This window comes from Elgaria multicarinata, chromosome 6, assembly GCF_023053635.1.
Source record: "Elgaria multicarinata webbii isolate HBS135686 ecotype San Diego chromosome 6, rElgMul1.1.pri, whole genome shotgun sequence".
Taxonomy (NCBI): domain Eukaryota; kingdom Metazoa; phylum Chordata; class Lepidosauria; order Squamata; family Anguidae; genus Elgaria; species Elgaria multicarinata.
This window is the reverse complement of record NC_086176.1, coordinates 38,480,944-38,494,386: the sequence shown is the minus strand read 5'-3', so window position 1 is coordinate 38,494,386 and position 13,443 is coordinate 38,480,944. Positions and strand designations below refer to the sequence as shown.

At 40.3% G+C, this 13,443-nt stretch overlaps 1 protein-coding gene across 1 annotated transcript in view; it reads right to left on the bottom strand.

The window, feature by feature from the left end:
* Positions 1-13,443, bottom strand: part of MPDZ (multiple PDZ domain crumbs cell polarity complex component) — a 120,593-nt gene that overhangs the window by 56,367 nt on the left and 50,783 nt on the right. The window contains exons 17-19 of the mRNA XM_063129264.1: positions 9,890-10,099; positions 7,949-8,062; positions 3,171-3,332 (exon numbers count right to left, since the gene is read on the bottom strand). Coding sequence (XP_062985334.1) covers positions 3,171-3,332; positions 7,949-8,062; positions 9,890-10,099 — 486 coding nt within the window. The remainder of the gene's footprint in view (positions 1-3,170; positions 3,333-7,948; positions 8,063-9,889; positions 10,100-13,443) is intronic.

Here is a 13,443-nt window from a genome sequence, read left to right as displayed (position 1 = left end):
GCCAGTTTGCACATAATGAAAGCTTCCAGGGACAAGCAGGAGACAGTAGGTACGCTGCCTGCAGCAAACCTGTCACTTCCATTCTTAATCAGCAACCTACAATCAGATCATTCATAGGTTATTGAGAGTGACGTGTAAACCCAGAGTGCTGGGTTGTTTAGGGGATAAACCCAGCAGTTAACACAAGAACAAACCATAGCTTAGCTGCTGGGTTGTTCAGCCCCTAAACAGCCCTGTTCTCTGGGATCACATGTCATGCTCAACAGCCTACGTTAATGCTACGACCTAGCCGATTGTAGGTTGTTTATTAACAGTGGAAATGGCACTCATGGGCTGTTTAAACCATGGCCTGTCATTACGTGCAAACCAACAGCAAGTCTATACATCCCGGTGTTCCAGAAGGGCGGGGGGAGGATCTCGCAATATGCTGATCACGAGATCCTCTCCCTGAGTTCACACACAGTGTGTGACGTCCAAGGAGTAAGGAGGACGTCGTGCCCGCCATTTTTTTTTAAAAAAAAAACAGGACCTGGGGCGCATCTGCGCTCCAGCGTAAAATTAAGTTTTTTAAAAAAAGAAAAGAAAAAAAGTCCCAACCCCGCTCCCCCACACTTCCGATGGCCCTGGACTCTCCGAAACGTGGCTCCTTCCCTCCGATGTCCCCCTCTACTCGCGGGGAAGAGGGAAGAAGCCAGGACAGGCAGCCACACCACCCACGGTCCTCGATATCATCCGGGACCATGGGAAAAACCGAGAAAAAAGGATATGGCGATATCCCGGGGAAATGGAGGAATCATTTACCTGCTCCTGGGATCCCCTGTGTGTCATGTGGACGTACAGGGATGATCCCGGGACGATCTCCGGGATATCGCCTGGTGTAGACATGCCCCAAGTCTATATGTCCCTGCATTGCCCTTGCAGGAATAAGAAGCCATATATTCATAACTTGACATTATGTTAATGCTTCATTGACAAGCTCTTTACTAAGCCACACAAATATATTTTTCAAAGAGTAGTCACCTCATATAGTGTAATTGATATAGAGTACTAGCAGGGGGGGGAATCTTAAGAGGAGTTATACAGTCATGAAAACAAATTAATGTGATTGCTCCGCCTAATATCTGACAATTAATTGAGCAAAGACTAAATGTTTTTAATCAGTATGATGTAATTAATTGAATCTCATAAAGAACAGGAGACACTTCAGACAATTTAACCTGGTCTGAACAGCATCTATTATTTCATTCTGAATATTTATACTTACGGAACCAGACTCGGCTCCTCTGAAGTCATATTTGAATGACTATCAAGTAATAATGAAATCCAAGTCCCACACCCATCGCTGCTTTAATTATGCTCTCTAACTACTGTATCTGAGATAAATTATGGCATAATGTTTGTTTTTAATTTCCAAAAATCCTTCCTGTATTTGTCATTTTACCAGTGTTGATTTTGGCTCCAAAACAAATGTACATTTAGACAACCTGTGATGTACTGTGTGTTTTTGTTTTTAAAAAAGAAGTTAAATATTTTTAATTAGTTTTTTGTGAAATTTCAACCACAAATAACTTTTTTTTTTGGAGGTTCCAATAAATTACTGATAAAACTGAAATGTGCCTCTTATACAATTATTGCTGACTATGTTGCTCCGTTTTTGCTTCAAACTTGGATTCATGATCCCAAGCCCCACACATTTATTTATTTATTTATTTATTACATTTCTATACCGCCCAATAGCCGGAGCTCTCTGGGCGGTTCACAAAAATTAAAACCATTCAAAGTATAAAACAACAGTATAAAACCATAATATAAAATATTATATTTTATATAATAAAAAGCACATGAGAGTTTCCTGTGCTTTTCTAAGAAAGGAACTGTCCCCTGGGTGAAAAGATAGCCCCTACTCTACATGTTCCTCATCTCTAAAAAGAGGGAAATATCTCCAAGCACATATAAAAATTGCTGGTTCAAAGCCACAAAGCTACATGGCACCTCTCTTTGTGCAGCTATTTTTATCTGGGCAAAGTAAAATATAAAACACTACAAATTTTGAGTATGAGAATCTTACTCTCATTTTCCTAGATGGGAAATGAGAGAGAGAGAGACGTCAGGAACACCAATGTGACATCTTCCATAAGACCAGATGTGCTGCAGAATGTGCATTTCCCAGCATGCACTGTGTCTAATCCCTTTAAGTAACAATTACTAAGTTAAACAATGCAATCTGTCTCATTGGCACAGCAAAGGTACATTCTGTTGTGGATTAGAAAATTCCATTAGGAGATAAACTCCGGCTGTCAGCCCTATGGCCAATAAGGCTGAAATACATTCCAGAAGGGATACAGCCAGCTGGTGAATCTCAGGTGTGAAAGAAGAGCAGCTCCTCATTTCAAGAATATACACTGCAAACCGACCAAGAAAATGAATCAACATCACCAGCAATGATGATGCCAGGCCCACCATGAGTATTAAAAGACGCACATGGAATGACTCAAGCTTAAAAAAAATTAACAGGTTGCCAAGAAATGGAGGGAAAAACCTAACATGGGAGAGGAAATAAAAGACATCATCAAGACAAAGAAAGAAATTGTATGTGGGTATGGGATCAATACGTTCTTTTTTTTTAAAAAAAACCCACAAATCTGCTTCTTTATTGATTAAGGTATTGAAGTTCCAACTTTTAAAAATGCTATTTTGGTGCCGATTTAATTTTAGCATCATTTTGAGAGCTCATTTGCCAATGAAACATAATAACTAATTGCTAGCAATTAAAGAAATTGAGGAATGGGCAGTTTTTCATGCCTAAACTGTTACGCATTGAGCAATACTTAATTACTCTTATATAACCTTTTTGAAAATATCTCGTAATTATTTAGATTCATTTAAACCATATTTGTTTTAATGGAACATTCCAAAATTATATTGCCTTTCCATCAATACAAAAAGCAACTGGTCTGTTAAAGATTTTGTTTCTGAAAGTCTGAAAGATATTCAATCAACACTACTACCTAAATGAAATTGCTCTTTAATCTAATAACAGAACCAAGAACAGATGGAACCAACTGTGGCAACATTAGCGTCTCTACATCCAATACATTGCCAGACAAACATTTTCACATTCAATGTTGCTTTATCACCATCAATCAAATGATTTTTTTTTTCATTTTTACCTTGGGAGTTGAAGAGGGTAGTGAGAGATTATACTTCAGATCATCAGTGTAGGTGCTACCATGCAGAGCCGAAACTGAAGACTGGAATGTACCATCATTGTCTGTGGGATACGGCGGTTCAAAGGTGGATTCCTCCGCTAGATCTGCCTCACTTGAGTCCACCTAACAGCCAAGACAATTTAATCAGTCAGGCTATCTGCTACCTTCGTATCACATAAGCCCCAAACATTTGCATCTGTGGCTAAATACTTCCTACTACTTTGCTACTATTTCTCTTTTCAATCTCCGACACACAAAATCTTTTGACATGCAATTAATCTATTTCCATTTTCAACAATGCCTCCATAACCTCAATACTGCATAAGCGTTATCTGAGAAAATGATTTGGGTCTGAATTTGCAAGTATATTGAATCGTAGACAGGAGAAAAAAAAATTCATTTTCATGTAATCGCCTGTCTCTGAAAGAAAATCTTACATGCTGCTCATGGCTGAAGATAAGAGTGCTGTGCATCTTTTAAGTTTCTTTAAGTAGGTGTATTTTAAATCTTTAATAAATATGTTAAGTGATGTATATATCTAGATTCAAACTTCTTTACTGATTGTATTTTTTTTAAACAAAAATATTTATCCAAAAGTTGAGAAGTTACCATCGACCATTTCAAGTTAGCTAACACAGGTTACAAATCTGTTAACCGGTGTTTCATATGATTATTGATTATGATTCACTTTAGGATTGTGCGGTATTTGTCCTTACTTGTACATTAGTTACATTTCCATACATGCTTAAGGATTGTCACAGTTAACTATGTAAATAACATGGGTGTAATCTGCCTCCTACTGAACTCAGAAGTAAAACTCCGTTTCATACCATGCATGAAATTTCTGCCAGATGATAGCTTCAGTAAAACACGTTTTAAGAAAAATAAGACTCAAGTCCCACACAAAAAGTAGTCATGAGGCACAATCTGCCAGGAAATTCTACAGTTAAAACTTAGTTGGAAGGAATAGGACTGGTGGAAGAACACTGAAGCATTACTACAAAGCTCCTACTCATTTGCAGGAGAACTTCCCAGTCAATTGTGCCTACTATCGCCAAATTAAGCTGCCTATAAGCAGAGCTGTGAGTATTCTATGCTACATTTGGTTGTGCAAGTATGAAATCTCATTATACGGTGTGGAATTTTGTGCTTCAATATGCTCAGCTTTAATGTTTTTATAAAGCATATTTCCAGCCCCTATAGTTATACAACAAGTTTTAAAACATATAGCTAATGCATGTACAAAATAGGGGGCAGATTTCACAGCGCCAGAGATGTTGATGTGGAAAAAAATCTTATGGACATATGAAGTTGCCTTATAGAGATAGACTGTTAATCACAAACAACCCGTAGGTTGTCCTTGTGGCTTGTTCATGGTTAACAAACGATGGTTTGTTAGTGTGGTTGGGTTCACACAAGAACCCATGATTCAAAGACACCCCATACTCTTGTCATATTATGTAAACAACCACATAGAATCAGTTCACGGTCCATCTAATCCACAACTATTTATTTTTTCTTCTAGTAGCTCTCCGATGTGACTGCTTCCTATATACATTACTGGAGAAATGTGGGAAGTAGCTACATGGTAAAAGCTTAGCTCTCATGCCTCACAGATAACATGAGACAACCCACATAAAACCAGTAAAAAAAAAATTCAAACTGAGTGAAGTGATATAATCTGTGTAAGTAGAAAAAAGCTAAGTTTAACAGATGGATTTTGAAGAAAACAAACAGGAGAGCATGTAGAAACACATTTTAAAATAATTCCACAGTTCAACACTTTTGACTAATTTTGTCATAATTTACAATTAACATTTTGGACACAATACATTATAATGTTTTCAAAGCTTGGCTTCATTTCTCAACCCATTCACATGGGGTTCCAAGTATCATGAATTCTAAGTAATGCGAGTAGGATCTGGATACTAGAAATCATCAAAATTAGATTTTGACTTCTTTACTTGCCTTCCCCACACCCCAAGCACATTGGTATATTTAGCCACCAGTTGCAAATAAATTTATCACTGATGCAAACTTATTTCTGCAAAACATGAAGGCCAGAAACACACTTTTAAAAAATGAAAGCCCTGATTCTGAGGATAGGTTTAATATTATAACTAATGTTAAAGAATCCTTGGGACTATAACAATGGGCTGGATCCAGACACAGTCACAATCATTTTAAATCCCACTGATTTCAATGGCTCCACTCGAAGTCTGGATCCAATCCACTCTGTGGGTGCTAGTTATATCTTACAGCACAGTCCTATACATGTCTTCTCGGAAGTTATATTAGCTGGGTTCACACAACACGGCAACCCATACTCAAGGTTGGGTGTGGATTGTCATTGAACCATGACCTAGCCACACTAACAAACTTTGTTAACCACAAACAACACACAGAAATTGTGATTTGTTCATAGTTAACAAATCATGGTTTGTTAGCACAGCTGAGTTTACACAACACAACAACTCATGCTTCAACAACAAGCCACTGTTCAAAGACAAGCCACATTCAACCTTGAGTATGGGTTGTTGACTTGTGAGAACCCAATTGGAGTTTAATGGGACTTACTCTCAGGAAATGGATATAGGATTGCAGCCCTAATAGAGGATTGTCTGAGCCCCTGCCCCAATCCACTTCCCAGGGTTCCTGATCTTTAAAAAATGGGTTAACTTTTCACTGTGGATGTTCCCCCAGGAATCCCAATGGCAAGACAAAAGTACTTCATTGACCTGACTCACAAATAATGGCAAGCCACCACAGGTGAATTTTCCCACAGGGCTTGCCACTTTGCATTTCAAGCTATAACAGGACTTATTGTCTTATGACTTATTGTCATTAAGTGCAAACTCACACACTCACCGGCTTAGCATGTAACAAGCCGTGGTGCGCTCCCTGCCATGGCTTAAGTTTTCAAAATGGCAGGCCAGCACTGCCATGAGAAGCCCCACTGTGACTTCTCGTTACGTGCAAACTGGCTCACTATGACCAAAAGTACTTCATAGGCAATAACCTGGTTCACACACAATGGCAAGCCACCATAGGTGAATTTCCTCACAGGGGAAACAATAATGAAAACAATAGTGTAAAGCTGAATAATGAAAACGAAATGTAGAGTAACTCAATCAGATGCTACTATGCAAAGCTATATGCCAAATCTTTAAATTTATTTGCGTTCAAGTGCTTTTTAAATAAATGTATAGAAAATGTATTTTGTTCAACTTCAATCCCAGTTGTTAGTGACTAATAAAATAAATGTTTCTTGAAAAATATAATTACAAATCTTGCATTTAAGTGATATCACAGAGTGCATGCAGTTAACTCTCCCAATGAAAGCACTGGAACTCAGAAGTGCTTAGCTTTGGCTGGATGATGTCCTACACTATTTGATCAAAGCAGCAGTTCACTACTAAAAAAAATAGATCTTCTAGATTTTAAAAGAACCATGTAGCATTTCACATCTGAACAAGAATATTCCATGAACTGAACATATGTGTGTGTGTGTGTGTGTGTATATATATATATACATACATATACATATATATATATATATATATATATACACACACACACAAATATGCTGTAATATGCGATACAAATCACCTTATACATTGTGTAAATGCCAGTGGTTTTGAACAGGTGGTCGGGAATAATGCCTGTTTACTCAGAAATCAATCCAAGGGAGTTCTAAGAGACCAGGGCTATATGCACATAATGCTAAACCACTGTGGATTAATTTCTCTGCGGGGGTTAACTAGGGTGACTATATGAAAAGGAGGACAGGGCTCCTGCATCTTTAACAGTTGTATTGAAAAGGGAATTTCAGCAGGTGTCATTTGTATATATGGGGAACCTGGGGAAATTTCCTCTTCATCACACCAGTTAAAGCTGCAGGTGCCCTGCCCTCTTTTAAATCTGGTCACTCTAGTATGGCTCCTGCAGCTTTAACTGTTGTGATGAAGAGGGAATTTCACCAGGTTCTCCATATATACAAATGACACCTGCTGAAATTCTTTTCTATGCAACTGTTAAAGATACAGGAGCCCTGTCCAGCTTTTCATATGGTCACCCTAGGTTAACAGAGTGTGCTGGCCACCATTCTGAATATGCCAGCAGTGGTGACAGCGTGCTTGTAGCTTGCTGTGTCATGCAAACCCAGCTAAGAGGCAGAAAACCCTCAAATAACCCACACTTGTTTTAGGAGATTTTGAGGGTGGTCTTCCCCCCTGTGTTGTACGAACCCATGATGCTGGGTTCGTACAACACAGCAAACCATGGTAAACAAAGATCACACACAGGTGCCCAGCATAATTTAACAGACCCCACAGCTAAATTAAGCCATGGTGGGCTGACATGTCATGCGAACTAGATCATAATCTCCTTAGAACGAACACAGGATTGCAACCTTAAATTCTTTATCTTATACAAAGACAAGTTTCCCAAAATCAGATAATGTGCATACATACATCTTAGTTTTAGAGATCCAATCCAAAGCACTGCCCTGTTTTATTATATATAAAATGAAATTGGGTAGATTATTGATATATATTGAAATTTTCAGGTATCTGATATTGACTGATTAAGTAGCCATCTTAAGCACTTGAAAGAGACCTAAGCAGACCTTGTTTGCATTACAACATCAAGATTCTTCCTACATTGCTCCTAAACAAAAAGTTATTCAATAGATTAAAAGGGTTTTCACACATTATCATGGTAAGGAAGTGGCCACTAACCAGAGCCAGCTCAGCATGGAAGAGGGCTGAATCAGCTAGCCCTTCCTCCTCAAAGGACTGGGCAGTGTAGAAGGAATCTTCCTTAGCAGAAACATAGCCCTCTTCTGGTGAAAGCTGCAGAAAGAATGAAGCTCTTGAGTTGGATGATGGCCAGTGTTCAGGACACGCAGCGTGAGTCATGTTAAGGAAATTGTAGATGAATGAATGTGAAGATCAGAAAAAGATCGCTGGAAATGATATTATAATCCTGCGCAACTGTAATGATTTACAAGGCTGGGGGGGGGACTGAAAAATAGGACACTGGTGCCTATGGGTTTGAAATATCCTTACAGCTGTGCACATGGGTGGAACTTAATGCTCTGATGCTGGGGAATTTGGATTGGTTTTCCAGACCTGATGATGATTTATATCTATCTCTTTATATTTGCCTTTCATGCCTAAGAGCCTGATTCCCAATGATGTTAAGCCTGGCAAATTGGATTAAAGCCTATTTAGTCCCACCAACTTCAATCCCACTTACCCTTGGGTCCCAAACACAGTTGTTTGTAAATAAGTTCCACTGAACTCAATAGCACTTACCTCTATGACAATGTGCTCGGGCTGGGTGTAAACCAGCTTTCGTATAAGCTTGTGGATCTGGCTGTAAGTCATTGAGGGATAACAGTTTTCATCAACTTGCCATAAAAGGTGCTTTCCCTCCATTCTTACAAGTTTCAACACAAAGAATTTTAATACAAAATTATATGTTTCAAGTGCTATATAAACAAAGTATATTTTTTCTTATTGAAATTATAATGGAAGTCATTATCATATTTGCAACAACCAATCATTATTCATCTTATTTTAGGTATGGGGAATATGGACGTATCTGAAAGACACTGTTTGAGGCCTAAATCAATATTTTATTTATTTATTTGTTTATTTATTACATTTTTATACCGCCCAATAGCCGAAGCTCTCAAAAACAAGCAATATTTTTTGAAGCACTCTGATATTTCTGCCTGCAAAAATGCCAATGAAGCAGCAAATTGCAAGAATGTAAAACTATTCAACTAAGAAAGAATACATCCTTCCTTCATTATGTAAAAGACCTTTGGCACCTTTTGTAAAACTGACAGTTCAGGAATATAGAAAAGTTATTCTGCTAATATTTGCATTGCAACAGGACTCAGCCACAGAATATGAAGATACATGTCATATGTTTACAAAAGATCTCTCTCAAACCACAGGGCAAACTTTTTCTCCTGCTGATTAAATGAATTAGTGAAAGTAAGCCATCAAATCAGATCAGTTCTGGTCACTATGGATAAAATATTCCCACTTAGGGATGTTAAATTTTCAAGCATTTTGAAGAATGGAGGAAATCCCTCCCTCCTTGCACAGGCAAAACTAATGTATGAAATAGATCTGCCTGAATGAATCTAGTTGGAAAATTAATATAGTCAGTGCTTTGATTCAAAAATATCTAGTTTATTCTTCTTAGGTTATCAGAAAACTATCAAAATGTGTTTTGTTTTGTTTTTTAAAAAAACCATGTTCACTCTTTACGTTTTCTGGAAAATGAGGGTGCCCTCACATTATTATGTCCAATGTAACCCATTCCCAAACCAAAGTCTTATTTGGAGGCCAGAATGACCTGGTATTGATTAATTGAGCCACCTTCATGGATCTCAAGCACAGATCTCTTACAGATGATAGACACTATGGGCTGGTTCACCGACATAGGTTTATCACTTGATAAAAGTCAGGATTTGTGCATGTGTGAATTAACCAGTGCAGCTGAAACACCATAAACAAAACTTTCATTGTACCACATCAAACAAAATGGAGCCAGTTCACCGATTCAGCTGTGAGTCAACTGATGTACATGCATTTGTGAAGAAACCTGTATGGTTTCTTTGCAAAATATAAAATCCAAACATAGAAAGTTAACATCCTTACAGGCAATGGCTTAGCGACTCCGATTCTAACTGTTCCCATTGGTGCTCCTTTCAGGGCTTGCACAGCTTCCTCCAGGCTACCATTTTCCAAGTTGATGTCATTGACAAACATAAGCCTGTCTCCTGGGAGGAGCCCACCATCTTGCTCAGCAACTCCCCCAGGAACTAGAGAACGGATCACAATCACTGTATTTGCAGGGTCCACTGGGTCCTTATTAAAGTAGAGCAGAAATTATAAAACCAGTTTAGTTACGTCCTCACAATTTTAAAAGAATAAATTATAAGCAAACTTTTCCAAGCAAGAAAACTGATAACATCCTTTTCAGGTATGCATGGTCCTGCCCCTAATGCAAAAATGAATGGTGAAGTTCATGCTTGCATGAAAGAAGCTTGTGTGTGTATGCACTAGGGATGTGCTCCGCTCCGATTAGGAGCGTAGAAGCAGTAGCGGATTGGCCTGCTCCGCCTTACCCAGAGGCGGAGTAGGAGCGGACCGCGGACCCCCTAGAAGCAAGGCGAAGAGAAGCGACCATTTTTCGGAGCTCCGAGTTCAGTCGGAGCGCTCCGGTCGCCATCTTGAAAACATTTCGCCATAGGATTGCATTGTGGCAAATAATCGCGCATAACTACGTTGTTTTTGAAGCTATCATTCTGGAAATTCTTGTGCACAGAGAGTCGTGGATGGGGGTCATTTTGAGACCACTCTCACCTCTCTGCGTGCTGTGGTTCACGTGCAATATTTTTTTAAAAATCGGGTCAACCGCGCGGCTCAAACTGCGTTTCGGCTTTTCGCCCATAGGATTGCATTGAGGGAAAGAATCGGGGATAACTGGGGGGGGGTTTAAGCTATCATTCTGAAAATTCTTGTGCACAGAGAGTCGTGGATGGGGGTCATTTTGAGACCACTCTCAACTTTCTGCGTGCTGTGGTTCACGTGCAATTTTTTTAAAAAATCGGGTCAACCGCGCGGCTCAAACTGCGTTTCGGCTTTTCGCCCATAGGATTGCATTGAGGGAAAGAATCGGGGATAACTGGGGGGGGTTTAAGCTATCGTTCTGAAAATTCTTGTGCACAGAGAGTCGTGGATGGGGGTCATTTTGAGACCACTCTCAACTTTCTGCGTGCTGTGGTTCACGTGCAATATTTTTTTAAAAATCGGGGTTTGGGTTTTTTTTATTTATTTTTTTATTTTTTTGGAAGCGATGACAGGCACATTCAACTCCCAATCCTGATGAGAATTGATCTCCTCAGAAAGCATCCTCCTCCAATCCCAGCGTTTGAGGGGGGACTAAGGCAGACCCACCCTGAGAACTTTCTGTTTTGTGTCTCTTTGTGGGTTGGCGTTCGTGGAGGGAACACTTAGTTAGTTAGTGCTCCTGCTTTGGACTTTGGAGATAGATTAGGATAGGTTTAGTTTGGCGCGTGTGTGTGTTTGTTTGCTTCTTTCTGACTTGTAGCTTAGTTTGCCCTGTGTTTTCCCCTTACTTTGATTTAATATAAACTTTATTTTTGAATTTTGGAGTGTGTGGTTGGGTTGGTTGCCCCCCCCTTCCCTGTATTAAAGCCTGACTGTTCTGCTTTTGTGAAAGCTTTCTTTTGAAAGCATACACACACTTTTTGTCCCATTTCCCTACATTTATATTCTTAAACATATTTTATTATATTCTTTCACATAGTCCATTAGTATATATTCTCATACATATTATATTAGTATTCATATTTTGTTCTTCTTATAGTAGTGGTTGGTTCTTTTTCCCCCTCCCCTCTCTTAAATCCTGATTGTGTTTCCTTCTATCTTCTATATACCAAATATACCAAAAAAATTGGATTCTCTTTTTCTTCTCTGTGTAAATTGGACAGAGTGGGCTGCTTTTGTCAAGTTCAACAGGCAGCCACAGATTGAGCATTTTGGGGAAAGCATACGCACACCATTTCCCTATTCTTAAACATATTATATTATATTCTTTGACATAGTCTTAGTAGTCTATTAGTATACATTCTCATACATATTAGTAGTAGTATTCATATTTTGTTCTTGTTATAGTAGTGGTTGTCCCATTTCTTGTCCCATTTCCCTACATTTATTAGTAATATTCTTAAACATATTATTATATTCTTGTAGATATTCTTAGTAGTATATATATATATATATATATATATATTATATTCTCATACATATTAGTAGTAGTATATTTTATTGTTCTTGTCCCATTTCCCTACATTTAAACATATTATATTCTTCTTATACATATTCTTAGTAGTACCTTATACATAGTATTAGTAGTATTAATATTTTGTTAGTCATCATGAAAAGAGGAAGCAGGCGTGCTGAAAGCAGCAAGGCTCAGTCTGCCAGCAGTAAGCAGGCTTCCTCTCCTCCTGTGAAACTCAAACGGGCAACTCCTTGGCTGACTGCTCCAAAACAGAAGCAGGACAAGCAGCAGGCAGAGCCACTCTCTTCTGCAACTTGTGCCCGGCGTTCTCTTTTTGAGGGTGGGAATGGGAAAAGTGCCCGTTTGCAAGAGGCACGTGGCAGCAGTGCCATTAGAGGAGGAGGAGTATCCCCAACTCCTTCATTCTCCTTTCAGCCCACGAGCCCGATGATGGACCTAGACGAGGTCCTCAGCACAGTGGAGGGGGGGGAGGAGGAGGAGGCGGTGGGCCTCCAGGATGTGGGGGCTGAGGAGGAGCAGCAGCAGGCCGAGGCTCTCTCCCCAGTCTCATCCCACACCCCTGTTTCTGTGGCAACACCAGAGAGCTCAGGCGGGCAATTGGTGGTGTCACCACGGAAACGAAAGACAAGCATCGTGTGGGACCACTTTGAGTTGGGAGCGGATCCCCGCTTTGCTGTCTGTCGCCACTGCAAACTCAGCCTAAGCAGGGGTTCATCGACAGGGCATTATGGAACCAGCAGCATGAAGATGCATCTTCATAGGCAGCACCAGGCGATCTTGCTGGGGAAAGAGGCGGGCAAGGCGACTGGTTCCAGGGGAAAGCCGAAGGCTGCTGCTGGCACTGCCACTCTAAGCTCTCCATCTCCCATCCCCACAAGGGTTAGGCAGGCAACCCTGCAGGACATGGGGTGGGGGAAGTATTGACCCACAAGATGGCGTTTTCCAATGCCCACCCAGGGTGCTACTGTGTTGGGGCATCTGCCGGGACTGACTCCTCCCCAATACTAGATCTATGACATGTCACTCTGCCTGCCCCTCTGCTAGCCTGTCCTCCTCGGTGACCGACTCGCTGGGATGGTTTGCGTTTGCAATGCGTGACTAACTGCAATGCTGGCTTAGAAACCAGCCATCACTTCCTTGTGCCCCCAGAAATGCCCGCAGCCTGCCTGCCTGCCTGCCCGCCTGCCCGCCTCCCCCGGGGTGCTGCTGTGGTGGGGCATCTGCCAGGACTGACTCCTCGCCTACTCTGCCTGCCTCTCTGCCCGCCTGGTGCCTGGTTTGCTCCAATCGTCCTCCTCTGTGCCCCTCAAGGCGTAACTGCTGGCTTAGAAAGAAAGAACCAGCCATCTTTGCCTCACTTTGCGCCCACTTATGGGTTGGT